The sequence below is a fragment of the Perissodus microlepis genome, chromosome 3 (assembly GCF_051167445.1).
Source record: "Perissodus microlepis isolate ML-2025 ecotype Zambia chromosome 3, ASM5116744v1, whole genome shotgun sequence".
Taxonomy (NCBI): domain Eukaryota; kingdom Metazoa; phylum Chordata; class Actinopteri; order Cichliformes; family Cichlidae; genus Perissodus; species Perissodus microlepis.
In genome coordinates, this window is record NC_140463.1 from 31,742,923 (window position 1) to 31,759,391 (window position 16,469).

Here is a 16,469-nt window from a genome sequence, read left to right on the forward strand (position 1 = left end):
GGATGCTGCAAGAGTTGGGAAGCTCTGAGGACGCCGCGCTGATTCAGTGTCTCCCCTTCGCAGGCCCCTCTGCCTCCCACACGCACACATGCACAGCAACCTTGAGGAGCAAATGACTGGTGATTCACAATGACTAAAAGGTGAAGAGTCACCCTGCTCTGCTATTCAGAACAGACTGCTGCCGCTCACAGATGAGCGTTTACTGTTATAGGAGCTTTGTACTCCCTAATAGGAGAGTCTGGAGATGATTTCAGCTCCCATGAGGTACACACTGGGAAGCCCTCTGCAGATAGCTCTACATCTCAGGTGAATACTCTTCTGTACTGTTCGTGTATTTTTACATTTATATCTTGGGCTTGTAGATGTTTTTGTTTTTAACGCTCATCAGTGTGGTCAATCGAGTCAGAACCCATCTTTTTACATTTGATGTCGATGTACTGATGTCTAACGACATTAGTTTTCTTCTGTACATTACTTTGTAATCAGTCTCTTGAAAGCCCAAAATGTATTAATGTATTTATTAATTGCCCAAATAATTTAATATCTGCTTTCCTGCTATTAACAATTGGTTATTTGTTTCCATTAATTTAAATATGACATATGCAACAAAAGTGAAAGTATGCCACAATACAATATCACATCTACACAATAATAATAAACAATAAAATGAGACATACTGGTGAAATACAAACTTCTAATAAAAATTAATCCTGAGCTGAACTACTCACAGGTAATGCCAGCAACAAGCTCACTTACTTTATATGACAAGGTGTCCATAAGCAAAAAGACTGACATATTTTACTATTTATTGGTGAGGTGCAACAAACTGTAAAACTGCTGGTCCCATCAAGCAGACAAGGAGTAACATAAGAATTTTTGAAAACTTGTTTCAGAGCCGAGCCAGAAGGTTAAAAATTTACTGGTCAATTTACATTTACCGTTATGAGCTTTGAGTAAGTGACCAAAGAGACAAAGTCATGGATACGCAACCATCCTATATTCTTTTTCAGCCATCTGGGGTAGATCCACAATATATATCATCTTGAGTGTCTTCGGACCCCCACCCAGGAGGAACTACAAAAACACTGCTGAGGAAAAGGATGACTGGAATTCTGTGCCTAGCTTGTTGCCACTGTGACTCAACTTCAGATAAACAAAAGAAGATGGCTGGATGGACAGAAGTATGGATGGGCTCTTGCTCTAGGACGTTTGCGAGTGCAGCCAGTACTTTGTCATGGCACCATTTGTATCTGCCTTGGTTAAGAGCAGACATGTACACTAATAAGATATGTGCCAGGGTTCCCGTAGAACTTGCACATTAGGTCATCTCTCGTGCCCCTGCTGTGCAGATTTGGATGGCTCCAACCTCCATAAGTCAACCCAAGTGTCAAAGAGCCCAAATGCAGACTCAGAAAAGGACAATGGGATCAACCTTAACTGGACTTTATTTACTAAACACAAGTGAAAACAGTACACACAGGAATTGTGGGTGGCGCGTGGAACTCGAACGAGGGTCAGGAATCGTGTACGGCATGGAACTTGAACAAGGGTCTTTTGCTAGCAAGTGGAGGGTGCCTAGGAAAAAGCAATACTGGGCGGGTGAGTGTCCAGACAGATGAGAGTGAGTCCAGAATCCAACCTGAATGGTCCAGTAAAGGGGAATCCAGTGGCAGGAGGGCAGGCAAGTAAGGAAAGGTGAGCCTGTGATTATGAACCAGCGGTTAGCGTTTCCAGAGATGACCAGTGTCCAGGTGAATGAAAAGAAGTGCGAATGAGAAGTATGGTGAATCCAAGAAGCTACTAGAAACACAAGGAGAACAGGATAAGTTAGCATGAACAAGAGAAATCACAAGATGCAAAGGAGGCCTAATAGTAACGTAGATCATGAGACGAACTGGTGAAGCAAAGTTGAATGCGCTGGTCTTAAATACTGTTGGCTGATTATCCCTGATCACAGACAGATGAGCATGACAGGCGTGTGGATGAGGGCTCCGCCCAGAGGTGGAACTCAGTGGAAACGTGGAAAAAACACAGCCACTCTCCTGGACCATGAGACCAAGTCACCTTCCTCTTGGGGTTGATTGACCCACGTTGCCCCTGAGCCCTGGGAGGTAAGCTTGACTGCTCTTAACTTCCTCTGGTACTCCTCCATATTTCTCATTTCTGCCTGGATCATGGTTTTCCTCTTTGTTAAGTTAAACTTTTCCAGATTTTTGGAAGCATATGATGCCCAGACTTTGTCATCCTGCACAGGGTGCTCGAATAAAGTTGGATTTTAAAGATTCCTTTCTCTTGGACCAGTGATTTAGAGTCCTTCCACTCTTGTCCTGATGTAGTTTTTAACCTACTTCTCTGACCTTGTTGTCTCTTGAATCTCTGAAGATGAAGGCAACCCTGCATTTGCCACTTTGAACTCTGCAATGAGAGATGACAGAGTAGTTGTAGTTGCCCAGATGTAGAGCCCGACTGGAGTAAAACTTGGAGCCAGCTTCTTAGGTGCTCAATGATCTTTCGTTCCATTCCTTCCACTGCTGTAAGCTGGACTTTATACACTATCAGAAACCACATCGACCTTGGAAGCAAGCGTTGTTGATACAGCCATGTCTGAAACTTCCCCAGGAGCCCAGATTTATCAGTAGTCTTCAACCACCCCTATGCTTTCTCTTCAGTATTGTGGATGCTGCTGCTGTCCTTTAGTCATCGTAGTCTGTGTTGCCACCTCATCAAGCTTGGTTAGGACCAATTTTTCCTGCACATGGGAAGATGTTGTGATTATAAGGTCATCCACGAAGTCCTTTATCGCTGGTTATCAGATGCTTCAGTTCTTCGCCGAGTCTCTGGTTACATTTTTCATGAGGTTCATACCAGGATGATAGGCTGGGGGAGACTGCACAACCAGTGACAATCGTTTTCTCGTGGTGCTGCCACTGGGTGATGTAGTTTGTGGTCTTGAAGCGGAGCTTGATCCCTCGCAGGTAGCTACAGATCATTCCCTTGATGCAGTCTGGGACGTGGTAATATTTTATGGCTATTCTGACGAGATTGTGAGGAATGTCTACAAAGTCCAGCCAGACTACTGTCAGGTTGCTTTTCTTTGACCTGGCTTTGTGTGTCATCTGGCCTAGGACTCCTCTGTGTTCCAGGCATCCCGTGAAGCATGGAATGCCTCTCTTTTGGATCAAGGTGTTCACATATCCATTTTCCATCATGTATGGAGTCATTCTCCTTTCCAATATTCAAGGTTGAGCAGGATAATGGTTCTAAATTGGCTTATGCTTTGTTAGCTGTTTTATGCTTCCCATTAACCTATTTTTGAGTCTCTTTCTTAAAAGAAATTGAGCTTTTCAAAAACAGTAAGGAAGGTTTATTTCAAAGTGTGAACAAAGTGTGTGGAAACTTAACAATGTTTAGGCAATGCATACATCATCATTTTACAGACAACATCTTCACAACATTACAGAATTTTCCGAGATGGCGATAAACTTTGACATTTAGAGAAAAAGGAATTGGGGCAGGGAAGTGTTCATGTGTGTGTGTTGTGTGTGTGTTTGTGGTGGCGGGGGTGGGATGAGGCATGTTTTTCCTCAAAGACTTTAAGCTATGTGGTTCAGGTTCAGATTCAGGAAGTGAAAATTTAGAGGGTTGTTGGTGTGTGTGTGTGTGTGTGTGTGTGTGTGTGTGTGTGTGTGGGTGTGTGTGTGTAGTCTGATTGGTGCTGACAGGGAAGTATGAGGTGCACAGGGATGTGGAGGGGGGGATGACTGAGACATAAAGAGGAAAGAGGAAAATGATGAGGAAATCAAACAGGATATATCGTCTGCACCGCAGAATCGGACGTTTTTTTCCATTTGAAAACATAAATGTTTGGTTCCAATTAAAAACGCTGCGATCGCTGCAGTAAAGTGCTGAGGAGAAACCAATGTGGTCCATCCACAAAAACTACTTATAAACAAGAGTGGGAGTGCAGAAACCCACGGCTAGAAATACACACTGTTTGCATTGTAGCAAGGAATATTACGGAAACCAGCAGCGTATGAGAGAATGGAAGGAGTTATATTTCCAGAAGGATATAAAAGTAAAACAAACCCAATACTAAAAGCTTTTAGATATTAAACTGAACTCTTAAATGCAACTTTCAGTATGACACCATTCACCTCTCTTTTGCAGTCAGACACCAAATAACCAGAACTCTCTTTTTTTTCTTTTTTTCCGAGGTTAACCTGGAACGACTCCCTTGAAAATTGATGTTGGATCTTTTCCATGTTTCTGCAGAGTTCTGCTTTTGGTGTCACACAACTGATTTAATATCTGGCTTTTATAAATTCACTGTAATAAAAATGAAGCCACAAAAGGGTAAAAGGGCAGACTACAGCAATGACTCTCAGTCGTTTTTGTCAGACCCATGCATACCCACAGTGCCCAGATGAGCTCTGGTAACCCTTTCACTGGTTGCCTTTGTTATAAATAATTTTATACAATAAAGGGTCCGTTTTTAGGGCCAGTTTGTTAAATTCTGACCCTGATACTACAATATTAACGCATACTGTGTGTGATGAAGTCATTTATCCATTGCATAAATTGATAAATGACATTAATTTCCTTTTCTTAATTTATACTTAATTTTAGCTATTTAACACTCACAATATAGCCCATTGGTATTTACCCTCTACTGTTAATCCATAACTTTCAGTTCACTATTTCTTACTTTTAGGTATCTGTTTTAACCATTTACTAACTGGTTAAAATACAAAAATGATAAATGTGAAGTAACATATCTGGTTGCTTTTGTTCACATTTTTGCTGTCGTGGGTCCTTTAGCTTAGCCCTTAGCAGCAGCCTCATCGCTGCTCTTTCATGTTTTAACTTTGTCCCGATGCTTCTTTCCTTTTGATATAAACTTTCATTGGCTCTTCATTTCAGTACCAGCTAACTTTTTGAACCTATTAGCATTTAACTTATGTATTAGATTAGTTAGGGCTTGCATGTTGGTGCAAAGGTTACCACTGTTACCTTACAACAAGAAGCGTCTGGGTTTGAATCTGCCAGGAGGCTGACGTGTCTGATATCCCTGTGTTAGTGTTCTCACTGCATTATCATAATGATGTCAGTCCAGTATCAAAATTGCAACTGACCAAGCACGTTGTTGTGATCGCATGACTTTAAAATATGGAGAAAAAAGTAAAACCATACCTTTGTTAAAATAAACCTCTCTTCTAGAACAAAAGGTCAGCATTTCAAGTGTTTTCTTTGTTCATTTATAAAATATAACAAACATATTATCAGGTTAGTTTTGCTGTTAGCCAAATTTAGTTTATTTATCTTGGTTTGCTAACTTAGCTAACTTTTTGGCTAATGCTAACTGAATGCTAACTAACTCAGACAACGTCACTGGTCGGGTGCAATGCTGATCCTGGGCCAGCGTTATTATGATGATGTAGGAACAACACTGACATGAGGATATCAGACTGTGCATGGGGCTTTTCTGTGTAGAGAGAGGTGTCCAATGCGTGCATCTCCTCTCACAGCGCTACTACAATGCCAAACTTGGTAAGAAAATGGCTTTCTGTTACCTCTCTGAAACTGCAGAGTTATATCCTGGTGTACAAGAATCTCTGGTTGGGCGTCACTGGTCTGCAATCAGCAGTGCTAATGTTGCACACTGTTTACCGCATTGAGAGGGCTGATTAGCAGAAGGGTTTAATAATCTATTTTATAACTTGGAGATGACTTTGTGAAGCTCCATGTGTTCAGGTGCAGGGTAGCATCTTCAATAAAAGTAGAAAATGTTTTACTAACATGAGCAGGTTCATTTGAGAGGTGTGAATATCCATGACAGAGGATTTCTCAGGCATGAAAGTATTTGGATCTCCTTCTAAGAGGTTTCAGTCAGATTTAAAGGAAATCACTAAGTGTAATAAGATTATCTGTTGATAATTTGGGTTTTAGTCACGCAAATACAGTTTCTTTGTTAGTTTTTTCGGGGCCACTTATCTCACCCCTCGCCCTATGGCAACTGGGATTGGCTCCAGCACCGATGTGACCCTGAATTGGATTAATGAAAGCTTTTCAAATGGTCACAAAGAACAGAAAATGCATAGATTTCTGCCAAATAAGATAACACAGAGTTTGCTGTACGTGAACTGATCGTGCCTACATGCGCAGTCGACCATTAAAGACCCATCATCAGCCACAACAATGACTGCAAAACAAAAACATCCAGCCGAGGCTGACAGGAAACGGCTGTTTTTATATGAATTCGCTCAGGGGTGCATGAAAGCGTGTACCAATTTCATGGCAGTGCATTTCATTTTTGTGATGTTCTTTCTGTTAGTTCTTTGTGAATAACTTACATAAGCGTCTATACTTTGCCAACGTGATGGGAAAAAAAAGGAAAATGTATTAACTTCATTTATAATACAGCTTTATCTGTATTTTGGCTGAATAATTAACAGTTTTATCAGGTTATTTCTCGAAAAATGATCATCAATCAGGTGAAGAAGAGGGAGTAAGGACAAGCTATATTTAAAGCTCTATGCTTCGCTCGGTATAACTTGCACAACAAAGTATACAAACAATCATTTTAACCTTACAAAAGATAACAAATTCACATCCATGGTATTTAAAACACCGCCCAAACCATCTCCTTGATAAAATGTAAAATGTGTGTAAAATATATCCAAAGTATTTAAAGAAAATGCTTGCATTGATATTATAAAATCAGTATAAACAGAAAAAAATTGATTTGTAAGATTTCATACACACTGACGCTACATTGTATAAAATATATGACAACTCGTGTAGGCCGCTTGCAGATGTGCTCTCAGCTGTGGAAGTGGAAGGTGCATGCACAGCTTTACTCATAGTCTTATAAAGAGTTTAAGCACAATTTATAGCGTAATACACAGGCTAAGATGAACATCCAAGGAGTTTTCTTCTGCTTCTTCTTTTTTATATGAAGCCCTTTATCTACAGAACAGCTCCCATCACATCTGTTCCCTCGGCAGACATTCACTGCGGGCCTTGGTTTTATTCCAAAAATCTTCGTTCCAAAACAGCTCTGCAGTCCAGAGGAAAAAAAAATCCACAACAGCTTCCCCAAATGTCAGGGTTTGTCTTTCAAATTAACGTCTTTGGGAAGAAGCCGTAGCATTAAGCGATGCCTCGACCGCTCATGACAGCTTCACCATTTATAAAACAATCTTGTCCGCACAAAAACAAGTTAGTTCTCTGATGAGTCTGTTTACTCGTTAAAACAAACAAACAAAAACAAACAAAAAGTTTCCACAGTGCGCTTCAGTTAACTTTAAAGATGCTAAAGACGTGAGGCGAGGCGGAGGGATTGCCTACGCTGTGGAGTCTGAAGGACAGGCCCGTAATGGCCTGCAGCTCCGTGCCTTTGTCCAGTCGCAGGAGGCCGGACACCTGGCAGGGCTTCAGGAAGTGGAAAGGGTGCGGCCCGGCAGAGGGGGTTGTCCCGTAGCCTTCCATGCATTGCAGCTTCTGAGCCCTCAAGCCAAGGGTCACCACGTCCAGCTTCACGTACTGAGACTGCTGCTCGTTGAACAACACCTGAATGGACAGAGAAGATGATCTCTCATGAACAGGTCAGCAGAGGGAGAACTTGTTTCTGGAGTATTCATGTGAAACCCAAGCACACTGTCTCGGGATTTCATGACTTTTTCTTTCTCTCTTTTTTTTCCTTTTGCTTAGATTTACTCCAGACTTCTGTCAGCCTGACAAGGAGGAAGGCCTGGATACTTGAGGTTACCCAAAACCTGATACCCAGCTCTCCAAAAACATGATTCATACATCTACACTATGACTGCTCGAGCTAAATAAAGCTTGCTTCTAGCTTTGCATGCAGACTTTTTTAAATTCACCATACTATCCAACCATCCATGCATTTTCTTCCACCTATCCAATTCAGAGTCACAGGGGGGCTGGAGCCTAATTCACCAGACTAAAAGTAAGAAATGTATTTTTATAGGTGTGATGCTTTAACCTGGATCTCTGTTTTATTTAAGATGTTTTCAGCTGGATTCATCTTTCTCAGAATCGTCAGTGTTTGAACTTTGTCTTAACCATCCCATGAACCCGTTTCAGTTTACTTTAAATTATTACCCAACCATAGTCTGAAATTGTTTTTTGAAATTAAGTTGGCAGGATAAAAATATAGAATTTTGTGAAATAATATAAAGATACCTAATCAACTCGTGCGATTTAAAGCTGCATTTATACCTTTGGGACAAAACATTTTCATTTTGACTCTGTTTTGGTCTTTTCCATAGACTGTATATAAAAGATGGATGTGCCCATCGCAAACACAAAGTATGACACAGTATGTGGTTTCAGAAGAAGTCAGGTTAAAGGGAAGTCATATAATGAATTACTTCATTATATGACTTTGTAAAAAAAAAAAAAGTTAAAAAAAGATGAATTTATGTCATCAGTCACCAGCAGATGACAAAGACTTTGATTTTTTTGATTTGTTTCCTGTAAGAGTGTACTCCTCTTACTGCAAATGTGGGTTTCTTAATCATTTTGTCATAAAAGGAATTCAACAGAGCTGCCCGTTCCAGGAAATAATTCACTTTCAGTGAAAACCGAATTCCCTAAAAATACATTACACAATGTCGACTTTGTTTGCTGCATTACATACTGGTTAATGTGTAACTGTAAACAGTACAAAGCCTCAGGGTTTAAAGAGTGAAGCCAATGTAGAAGTAACTTAGCCTGTGTTCTTTTTAACCCTTTAAGACCTGCCATAGAACCAAGTCCGCCAGAGCTTATATTATATTTTTACAAGTTGTAGAGCCATTTTTGGGAGCATTTCAAGTTGCTATACATCAATACAACCATTACAGCCTAAATTTTAATAATATGCATGCATTAAGTGCATAGTAATTACATAAATTGCAAAAAAGTGCAATAAACTACAAAAAAATTTAAAATCGTTTTTGTTTTTTAACATATATTTCTAGTTAGAGAAATTTAAGGGGCTTATCCCTCAAAACTGTAAATACAAAAAAGTTGCACAAAATAGTTTCCCACCACAGGAAATTTATTTTGAGTGTCTTCATAGTTTTATTTTTGAAATACACCAATTTCTATACACTGCAGGAAAAACGAAAATAAATATTATAGTGCAAATTTGCAAAAAAGCAGCATATGCATCAAAATAAACTATTTCCAGCAGTGCAATATTAGTCCTAAGCATCCTAGAAACGACACAGAAAGTCATAAAGTCAAACATAACTTTTAAAAACACCAGTATAAGCTCATGAGGCCTTGATGGTAAAAAACTACATTTCCGCGAAAATGACGTCACTTCCGGTTTCGGGCAGGTCATGGAGGACATGCGATAGTTCACGCTGATGGACGTAGGAAGTGTTATGAACAGCTGATCGGATCGGCAAATCCTGTTTCTGGAATATTATGTTTTTGTTGCTGCAAGTGCTTTTTATGCAGTTTTTGCAAAGCTATATGTGGAAGGAAACTGTGACCTAGGACAAGCTGATGGCATAAGATGTAAGTACAACTCCTCCGGTTTCATATGCAAAAAAAATTATTGCGCTAGCTTACGTGGTTGCAGTGCTACCGGGATTTAAAAATAGTTACGCAAAACGGAGCTTGCCCGCTCTGACCAGTTTTAAAGGGTTAATAGTCACCAGGGGGCGATACAGGTACAAAAATAATTCCAATCCTATATACATTTAAGGGAAAATGTCTCTTTCTTGACCTCTTTAAACACTTTCCTGTTGAGTTTATGGACTCAGTCACTCATTTGAATTAAAAACTTAAGTAAACATTTGTCATACCAAGTTCCAGAAAGGAGGATTAGCCAAGGTGTGCTTGCTGACTAACAACTTGTGAGCTATAATTCATTAGCCAGTGATTTTTGTTTTGTAACATCACTGCAAATATATTGTTTTACAGTAGCATTATGAATTTTAAAACCTTAAGCAGAGGACATTAATACTGTGCAACCAAATTTTCTTTGAAGGGTTTATATTAAAAGTGAACAGCTAGCTAGCTTAGTTAGCAAGGTTTGCTAACTAAGCTAGCTAGTGCAAGCGGATCGGCTCCAGTCCAATTATGTTCTTCAGCAACCAGTGCAAATTTTGATTTAATTTTAGTCATAAGTCTAAAGTCATAGTCAGTTTTAATCTAATAAATCTCATAAAATTATAATAAATATTAAATCTAAAGGTGATTCAGTTGATTAAAATATGAAGCGTAAAAGTGTGGCGTAGTTTGGTGTCCTACTTTTATTGACATCAAATGTGAAATGTGTCCATATGTCTGCTCTTGTCTTTGTCCAAAGCACTAACATTTTGTCACATTTTAATAAGAAACACGGAGATTTCTGAGTTCTGTTTCCAAAAAAAAGCTGTCCCATTGCCCGAGGGCTGATCGATTGTTAGCATCTAACCACTGGATCGCTGCCAAACACGTTCTGCCTTTCTACAACTTAATTATTTGTCTTTGGATCTCATCTCTCCAGAATATTTTCGTCTCGTTCCTATTCGCAGACGTAAGCGTCAGTAAAATTATTTCTCTCGATGAAAAAGGTCGTTGAGAGAAATTACTTAACAATGAAATTAACACTGGTGGAAAATTGAACTTTTTAAAAAAAAAAAAAAAAAAAAAGATGTGGGCATCTTTTATTTACAGTCCACCAGAACCTGAGGGAAATATCTGGATCTTTACTTCATCTTTTCTTGCATATCACTGTGTACATCAGCTAGCTGCCAACTGGGAACCATTTTGATTTTGTACAGTTTATCACACACAAACAGGCAGAACTAACCTGGTGTTTTTTTCTTTTGTGTAAAGAGAAAACATGCTAACTCCACTCAGAGGCGCTCTGTCTGGGTTCAAAGCACACCACTGAGCTGCCTTTAATACTGCCCACATTCATTTGAGACATTATTAATGGAAAAGTTGTGACTGGTTCAGCTTTAAGGTAGAGGTGCGGCTGCCAGACAGTCCCAGACTAATGCTGGGTTAGCTTAGATAAGCCCAGACTCCTTGTTTAATAGCCACACCTTGTATGCAGAGTTTGCAGCTCAAAATAAACTATCGCTCCCAGCAGAAACTCACCTGGCAAAACAGGAAGTAGACGCCTGCTTTCTCCACGGTGAAGGTGCCCTGCTCCTTGTTGTATCTCACCGCTTTACTCATATTCAGCGTCCTCTCTTCCCAGCCCTTGATCACCCCACCTTCTCCCACTGTTAGACACACGCACACACATCCCAGGTCATTCATCTCAGAGACAAAAGATCCAAAGATCAACCTCTGTCCTTCACTTTTACGACTCTTACCTTGCTGAGAGGAGACTTTGGTTACTGACGGAAAGCAAAAGCGATGTTGAAAGAAAAGGAAAAGGGAAAGTCAATTAAGATTTTATGAGTGCAATCGTATAGGGGTATATGATTGAAAACACTTCAGCAGATGCTACACGAGACAGCTACGAGAGATCTGCCAAGCCACTTACTCTCAAAATGAGACGCCGCTTTCCTTCCATTTCCACTCCTCCCTGCTTTCGACGTCCTCTCTGTGAAAGGGAGGCAGGAAAGGAGACTGAATGCACATAAAAATGACGTCTGTGGGGTTTTTTTTTTAACAATTTATTTGGACAAAGCAATCATCCCCATCTCTATCTGTCTAATAACATGAAGCGTTAATTTGGTGCCATTCAGATCCAGACCTGGCTGGCTCTAACAGGGTTAGCAGATGGGTAAAGGATTTCCTTTCACGTGCTTCAATAATATTTCCTCAAACTATTATTTTCGGTCAGAAGCGCGTGCCTCCTCACCACCACACGCACACACACGTTTAGCAGCTAATCTTGGAGCCAGTTGGTCGCAGTCATGTAGAAAATACTGAATACAGAGATTGGATGGAAGGAAGGAGGTTGGAGAGATCTGATTGGAAGGAAGGGTAAAAAAAAATGAGAAAACCAAGAAAACCCCCAAGATGGACAGGGGGAAAGTGACTGATAAAGCAGAAAAGGACAGGCATTAAAAGGCAAAGCTGAAGAACTAAAAGGCTAAGCAAGAAAAATGAAGTGCAGGAACAGGAGAGTCAAAGAGGGTCTTTGGCTGCAGCGTGACAGAGTGAAGCAACAGCCAGCTCCATCCAAGAACAGGCTCAGATAGCTGCAATAAATAAAGCACAGCACTGATGACCGCCTGCTCTTATTCCCCACTAAAAGTTTTTTTTAGGGTTTTTTTGCCTTACAATCCAGCCGATTTCAAACACTGATACAACTCTGTGTATGAACTGTGAATTACACGCTTTATGTTTCAGGATGAGACGGGCCAAACGCCCCCCACCGTCATCATTCGGGAATATTGAGCCCCTGTGAAAATAACTCACATGTGGGTGACCCTGTGGACTTTGGATTTGCTATGGCCGAGCGTAAAGCCCTCAGGCTGGCCAGATTTTCTCGACTTAAGCTGTCGGTCTTTTCAGAGGAGAACATAACAGCAGTGTCCTGCTGAAAGGCAAGACTGGAAAAAGCTGTTTGCTCTTCTTATTCCCTTGTTTTTCTTCTTTTTTTCCATTGACAGCCATGAGTTTCTGACAGTTTAATGAGATATTAGTTACTAAAACCAATAAGCTAGCACTTAGAGGATATCAATGCAGATACACTGGTGAAATCTAGACACTAATCCCCTTTAAAAAGCCGTCGTGTGGGTTCACTCTCGGGCAAAACGTGGACAATCAAGCAGTCCCGTGATGGTGACGCAAGCAGAGGCTATAAATACAGCAATGATAGGTCATCAAATATCACCGCTTTCACAACAAATCATAGCTGTGTCAGTCGTGTGTTCTGGCGGTGGGGAAAAAAATCAATTTCATTGCCCGAAAGCGTGCAACAAGGCCCCCAGCGCCCGCGCCAGCTGCTTTTTTTCTGGGACTCGAGGCCGCTCTGGTCAGACCTGTAATTTCTGAAACAGTCTTCCAGCTGCCTACTTTTTCCTGTGTCAACTTTTAGCAGCGGGTAGTGCCTGCGGCCCGCGAGACCTGACCAAAGTGGCATGTGGGGCCAAGACTGGCCAGCGCTCTGCGTTAAATGTTCTTCCTAAAAAAACAACAGTTGGTAAGGAGACTGTGTCTGTGGCAATTTGGAGAGCTGAAAGGACAGGACGTCTTATACATGCCGGTGGTGCTGCAGTGCAAGAAAAATGTCAGGCTTTGGCAGGCTTTGGAGACGCAGTACCATCTAGATTTGGGCGGATTGGGCCAAATATCGATAGTATCGATACGAATGCTGGTATTGGCGCGATAGGATCGATGTTTGGTTTTAATGTCCTACTAAGTTCAGTGTGTAGCCAACTGAATTGTGTTAAATTATTTTATTGGAAAAGGAAAAATATCAAACATCTACTGTGAAAAATGGCCTAACGTCTGTTTTATTTACAGACTTCAGCACATTTAAACAACAGAAGCTCATGTGCTTTAGAGATGGACACATTTAGACTCCAGGTCTACAAAAAAAGCACTTTCAAAATACATAAAAAGATGAAAGGTGTGTTTTCTCTTAGTAACTACTCATCACTAACCATTAAAATGTGTTAGGAATTAGCAAATTGATGATTCATCTCATAAATCTGCTACATAAGCTGCCTTTAGAGGTTGAAAGTATTGCTGAAACACTGGCCATGAATTTACTTGGTATGGGATCGATACCAAATTAGCAGTATATCACAGCACTAGTACCATCTCTCTTCACTCGATGCCCCACCAGCAGCTCTCTCTTCTCCAGGATCAGCTGAACAATGGCCTTCCTCTGTGTGTTGACCTGTTGAAACACACAGAAAAAAAACCAAGCTATTAACAAACGGCCAGTTATTTTTCTCATAACTTTTTTTTTCTGGCACAGAACCCACTCACGGCCACAGACAGCCTTTATTTCCTGCCAGCCACATAAGCAGCAGACTGGTCTCTGGCAGTATCCTGCCCCCTTTGCTGCCATTCTAGCTGTAAATCTACCACTTCCTCAGCGACGGGTTGCGACACCTAATGCATGTTTTCAGCACTTCGAATTCTTCACATGTCATTTTTTTCCGCAAGAAAGAAATTGATTTTGTCAAGCCAGACAGGATTTAAACCCTCAACTGGAAGGTGGCTGGGGGGGAGACTCCACTGGGTGACCGAAGGAGGCCTAAATCGAGTAAGAGGAGAAGCTGCTCCAGAGGGGGGGGGGGGGGGGGAGAAGTATGTTTAAATTTACTGCTACTGTGGAAAAGCAGGCCGAGAGAGCTGCAGTGCACCCTCCAGACGTTCACTCACTGGCTCTCATCAGAAGTTGGCTAACGGTCAAATGGACAGAACAGGGGCCCCCTTGGGGAGGGCTCCAGCAACACTCCACGTGTCCAATTTTGGGGGGTATTTGTGTTATGTGCAGGTTTCTTGGCCCCCCTTCTCTTTCTCCTGATATAAAATCCATTGCAATCTGGTTTTGTGAAATACACTGAACTCAAAAAAAGAAAAAAAAAAAAACAAGAAGAATTTCCATTCTGGCTCCTTTTGGAAATTTATTTGTCTTGTGATGCAATCTCGTGTCGGATATTTGCTGCAAGTGCAAAACAGAAAAAGAAGGAGAGTGGAAAAAAGTTTAGGAAAGCTGCACTTTGCAGGAGATTTAGAAGCGTTTGCTTGTGCGGGCTGAAAATGATTTACACTTGCCACGCTTTATCGTGCAGCCCGTTTCACGCCTCGAGTCCCCGGCAGACTCGAGGCAGTGGGGTGAGCGGGCATACGCCAAATAGCTGAGGCTTTCCAGTAAAATTAGATTTAAAAAAATGGAGCACAACTGGCACCAGAGTAATTAATCATGACCCCCCACCCGGGGAGAATGGGGGTGGAGGTGGTTAACAGGGGGAGGCGGACACAAAAATAAGCAACAACTCGGCACAATTTGACTGCGCTTATTGGCGAGTAATAAAAGTGCCAAGCAGAGAAATGGTGCGAGAGAATAAGTAGTCTACGTGCGAGGGGCGAGAGAAAAGGGGGAGGGTGAAGTGTGGATTTGTCCATATGCCCCCAGCCAAGATTCCCGTAACCGCAGCCACAAAAGAAGTTACATAAGAAACACTTGATGGTCTTTCAAAAAAAAAAAAAAAAAAAAAGTTGCAGGAGAGTAAATATTATTGTTGGTGCAAAAACGGAGAGGGGCTGTCTGCACGCTCGAATTATTAAGATCTTTTCTAAAGTATGACACAAACCTGCTCGAGTCGGTCCTGCAGGATCTTGAAGGACTGAGACAGGTCCCGCGTCTGTCGCAAAGTCCACGCCGTAAACAGCGCGCTGCATGCGGCCAGAGACAGAGCCACCAGGGCCAGAGAAGCCCAGACGACCCGCAGCCTGCGCACTCGTCTCCTCTGCAGAATCCGATGCATATTGGTGCAGACTGCGCTGCTAATCACCGCCGCAGACCATCCGAAATCCCCCGCTTCAACTCCATTCCAGCAGAGCATGAAGTCCCTCCAAATGCATTTCAGTCCAAATGTCCAGTCTGGCAATAAGAGGACAGGCTGTGACCGCTCTGTAAGATCTGCTCTTTAACTTTTAGCTTTATCTGGCAGATGAGTTTGAAAGCAAAGCAGCAAAAACATCTGATCAAATCACGGCCACCATCCTCCGTGTGTGCAGGCCGTCTCCAAATACAAGAAAACTGTGCAACTGGCGCACATCAACTGTTGCATCCTTCTCCTTGTGATTCGTTGACTCAGCTCTCTTGTCTTCCCTTTAAACGGCGTGCTGGGGGGTCAGTCTATTAGACAGACAGACCGAGCACACATGAATGTACACACACGCGCTGAGAGAGACGCACACACACGCAGCCACACACTCTCTGCTGGAGGCGAACTTTGCGTGCGCCCTGAATTTTTGATACCAGCTGGCAGCCGCCGTGAAAATCGACGAGGGGAGCGCACGGAAAGCTTTACGCGAGGCTTCCGCTGCTTGTCAAATCACTCTCATCAACTCCAAATATGTGCCATTCATGTCCGCGACAGTGCCGTGTGTAACCACACGGTGGCTGTATAGACTCACGATCTGCACACTGCACGTTTGGTTTCCACTGTGCCATCAACAGGTGAGCCAGAGAGCAAAGTTTTCATTCATAATTGAATTTATAAAAAGAAAAGAAAAAAAGATAAACCGTTCCAGGGAACAAAAGGACAGTGGGTTCAAACAGGAGTGCCAGCTCCTTCTATACAAAGCACAGAGGTTCTTATCTTCAGAGAATTTCACGTGGTGACACTGTGTCCTGACCACTAGATCTCTGCAACTCCTAAAATATTTTCTGGAGAGCGCGTTGAATCCTTTTAAACAAGCACGCTGCTGAAGCCACATTTACAAAATGACGCTGTTCATTAAAATAGCAGGGGTATGAGGCGCTTTTCAGAGCTCTAGTGCCTTTTTACGAGGCCCCACACAGCAGGCACCATATCAAA

General features: G+C 41.8%; 1 protein-coding gene across 1 annotated transcript; it reads right to left on the reverse strand.

The window, feature by feature from the left end:
• Positions 1 to 3,349: 3,349 nt before the first annotated feature.
• tnfsf12 (TNF superfamily member 12) lies at positions 3,350 to 16,309 on the reverse strand. The gene is made up of 6 exons (XM_084924080.1): positions 15,237 to 16,309; positions 13,729 to 13,810; positions 11,498 to 11,557; positions 11,325 to 11,348; positions 11,104 to 11,231; positions 3,350 to 7,569 (listed from the first exon to the last, which is right to left on the reverse strand). The coding sequence occupies exons 1-6, from the start codon at positions 15,486 to 15,488 to the stop codon at positions 7,294 to 7,296; spliced, it is 822 nt and encodes a 273-aa protein (XP_084780206.1). The 5' UTR covers positions 15,489 to 16,309; the 3' UTR covers positions 3,350 to 7,293.
• Between the last annotated feature and the right edge of the window lie 160 nt (positions 16,310 to 16,469).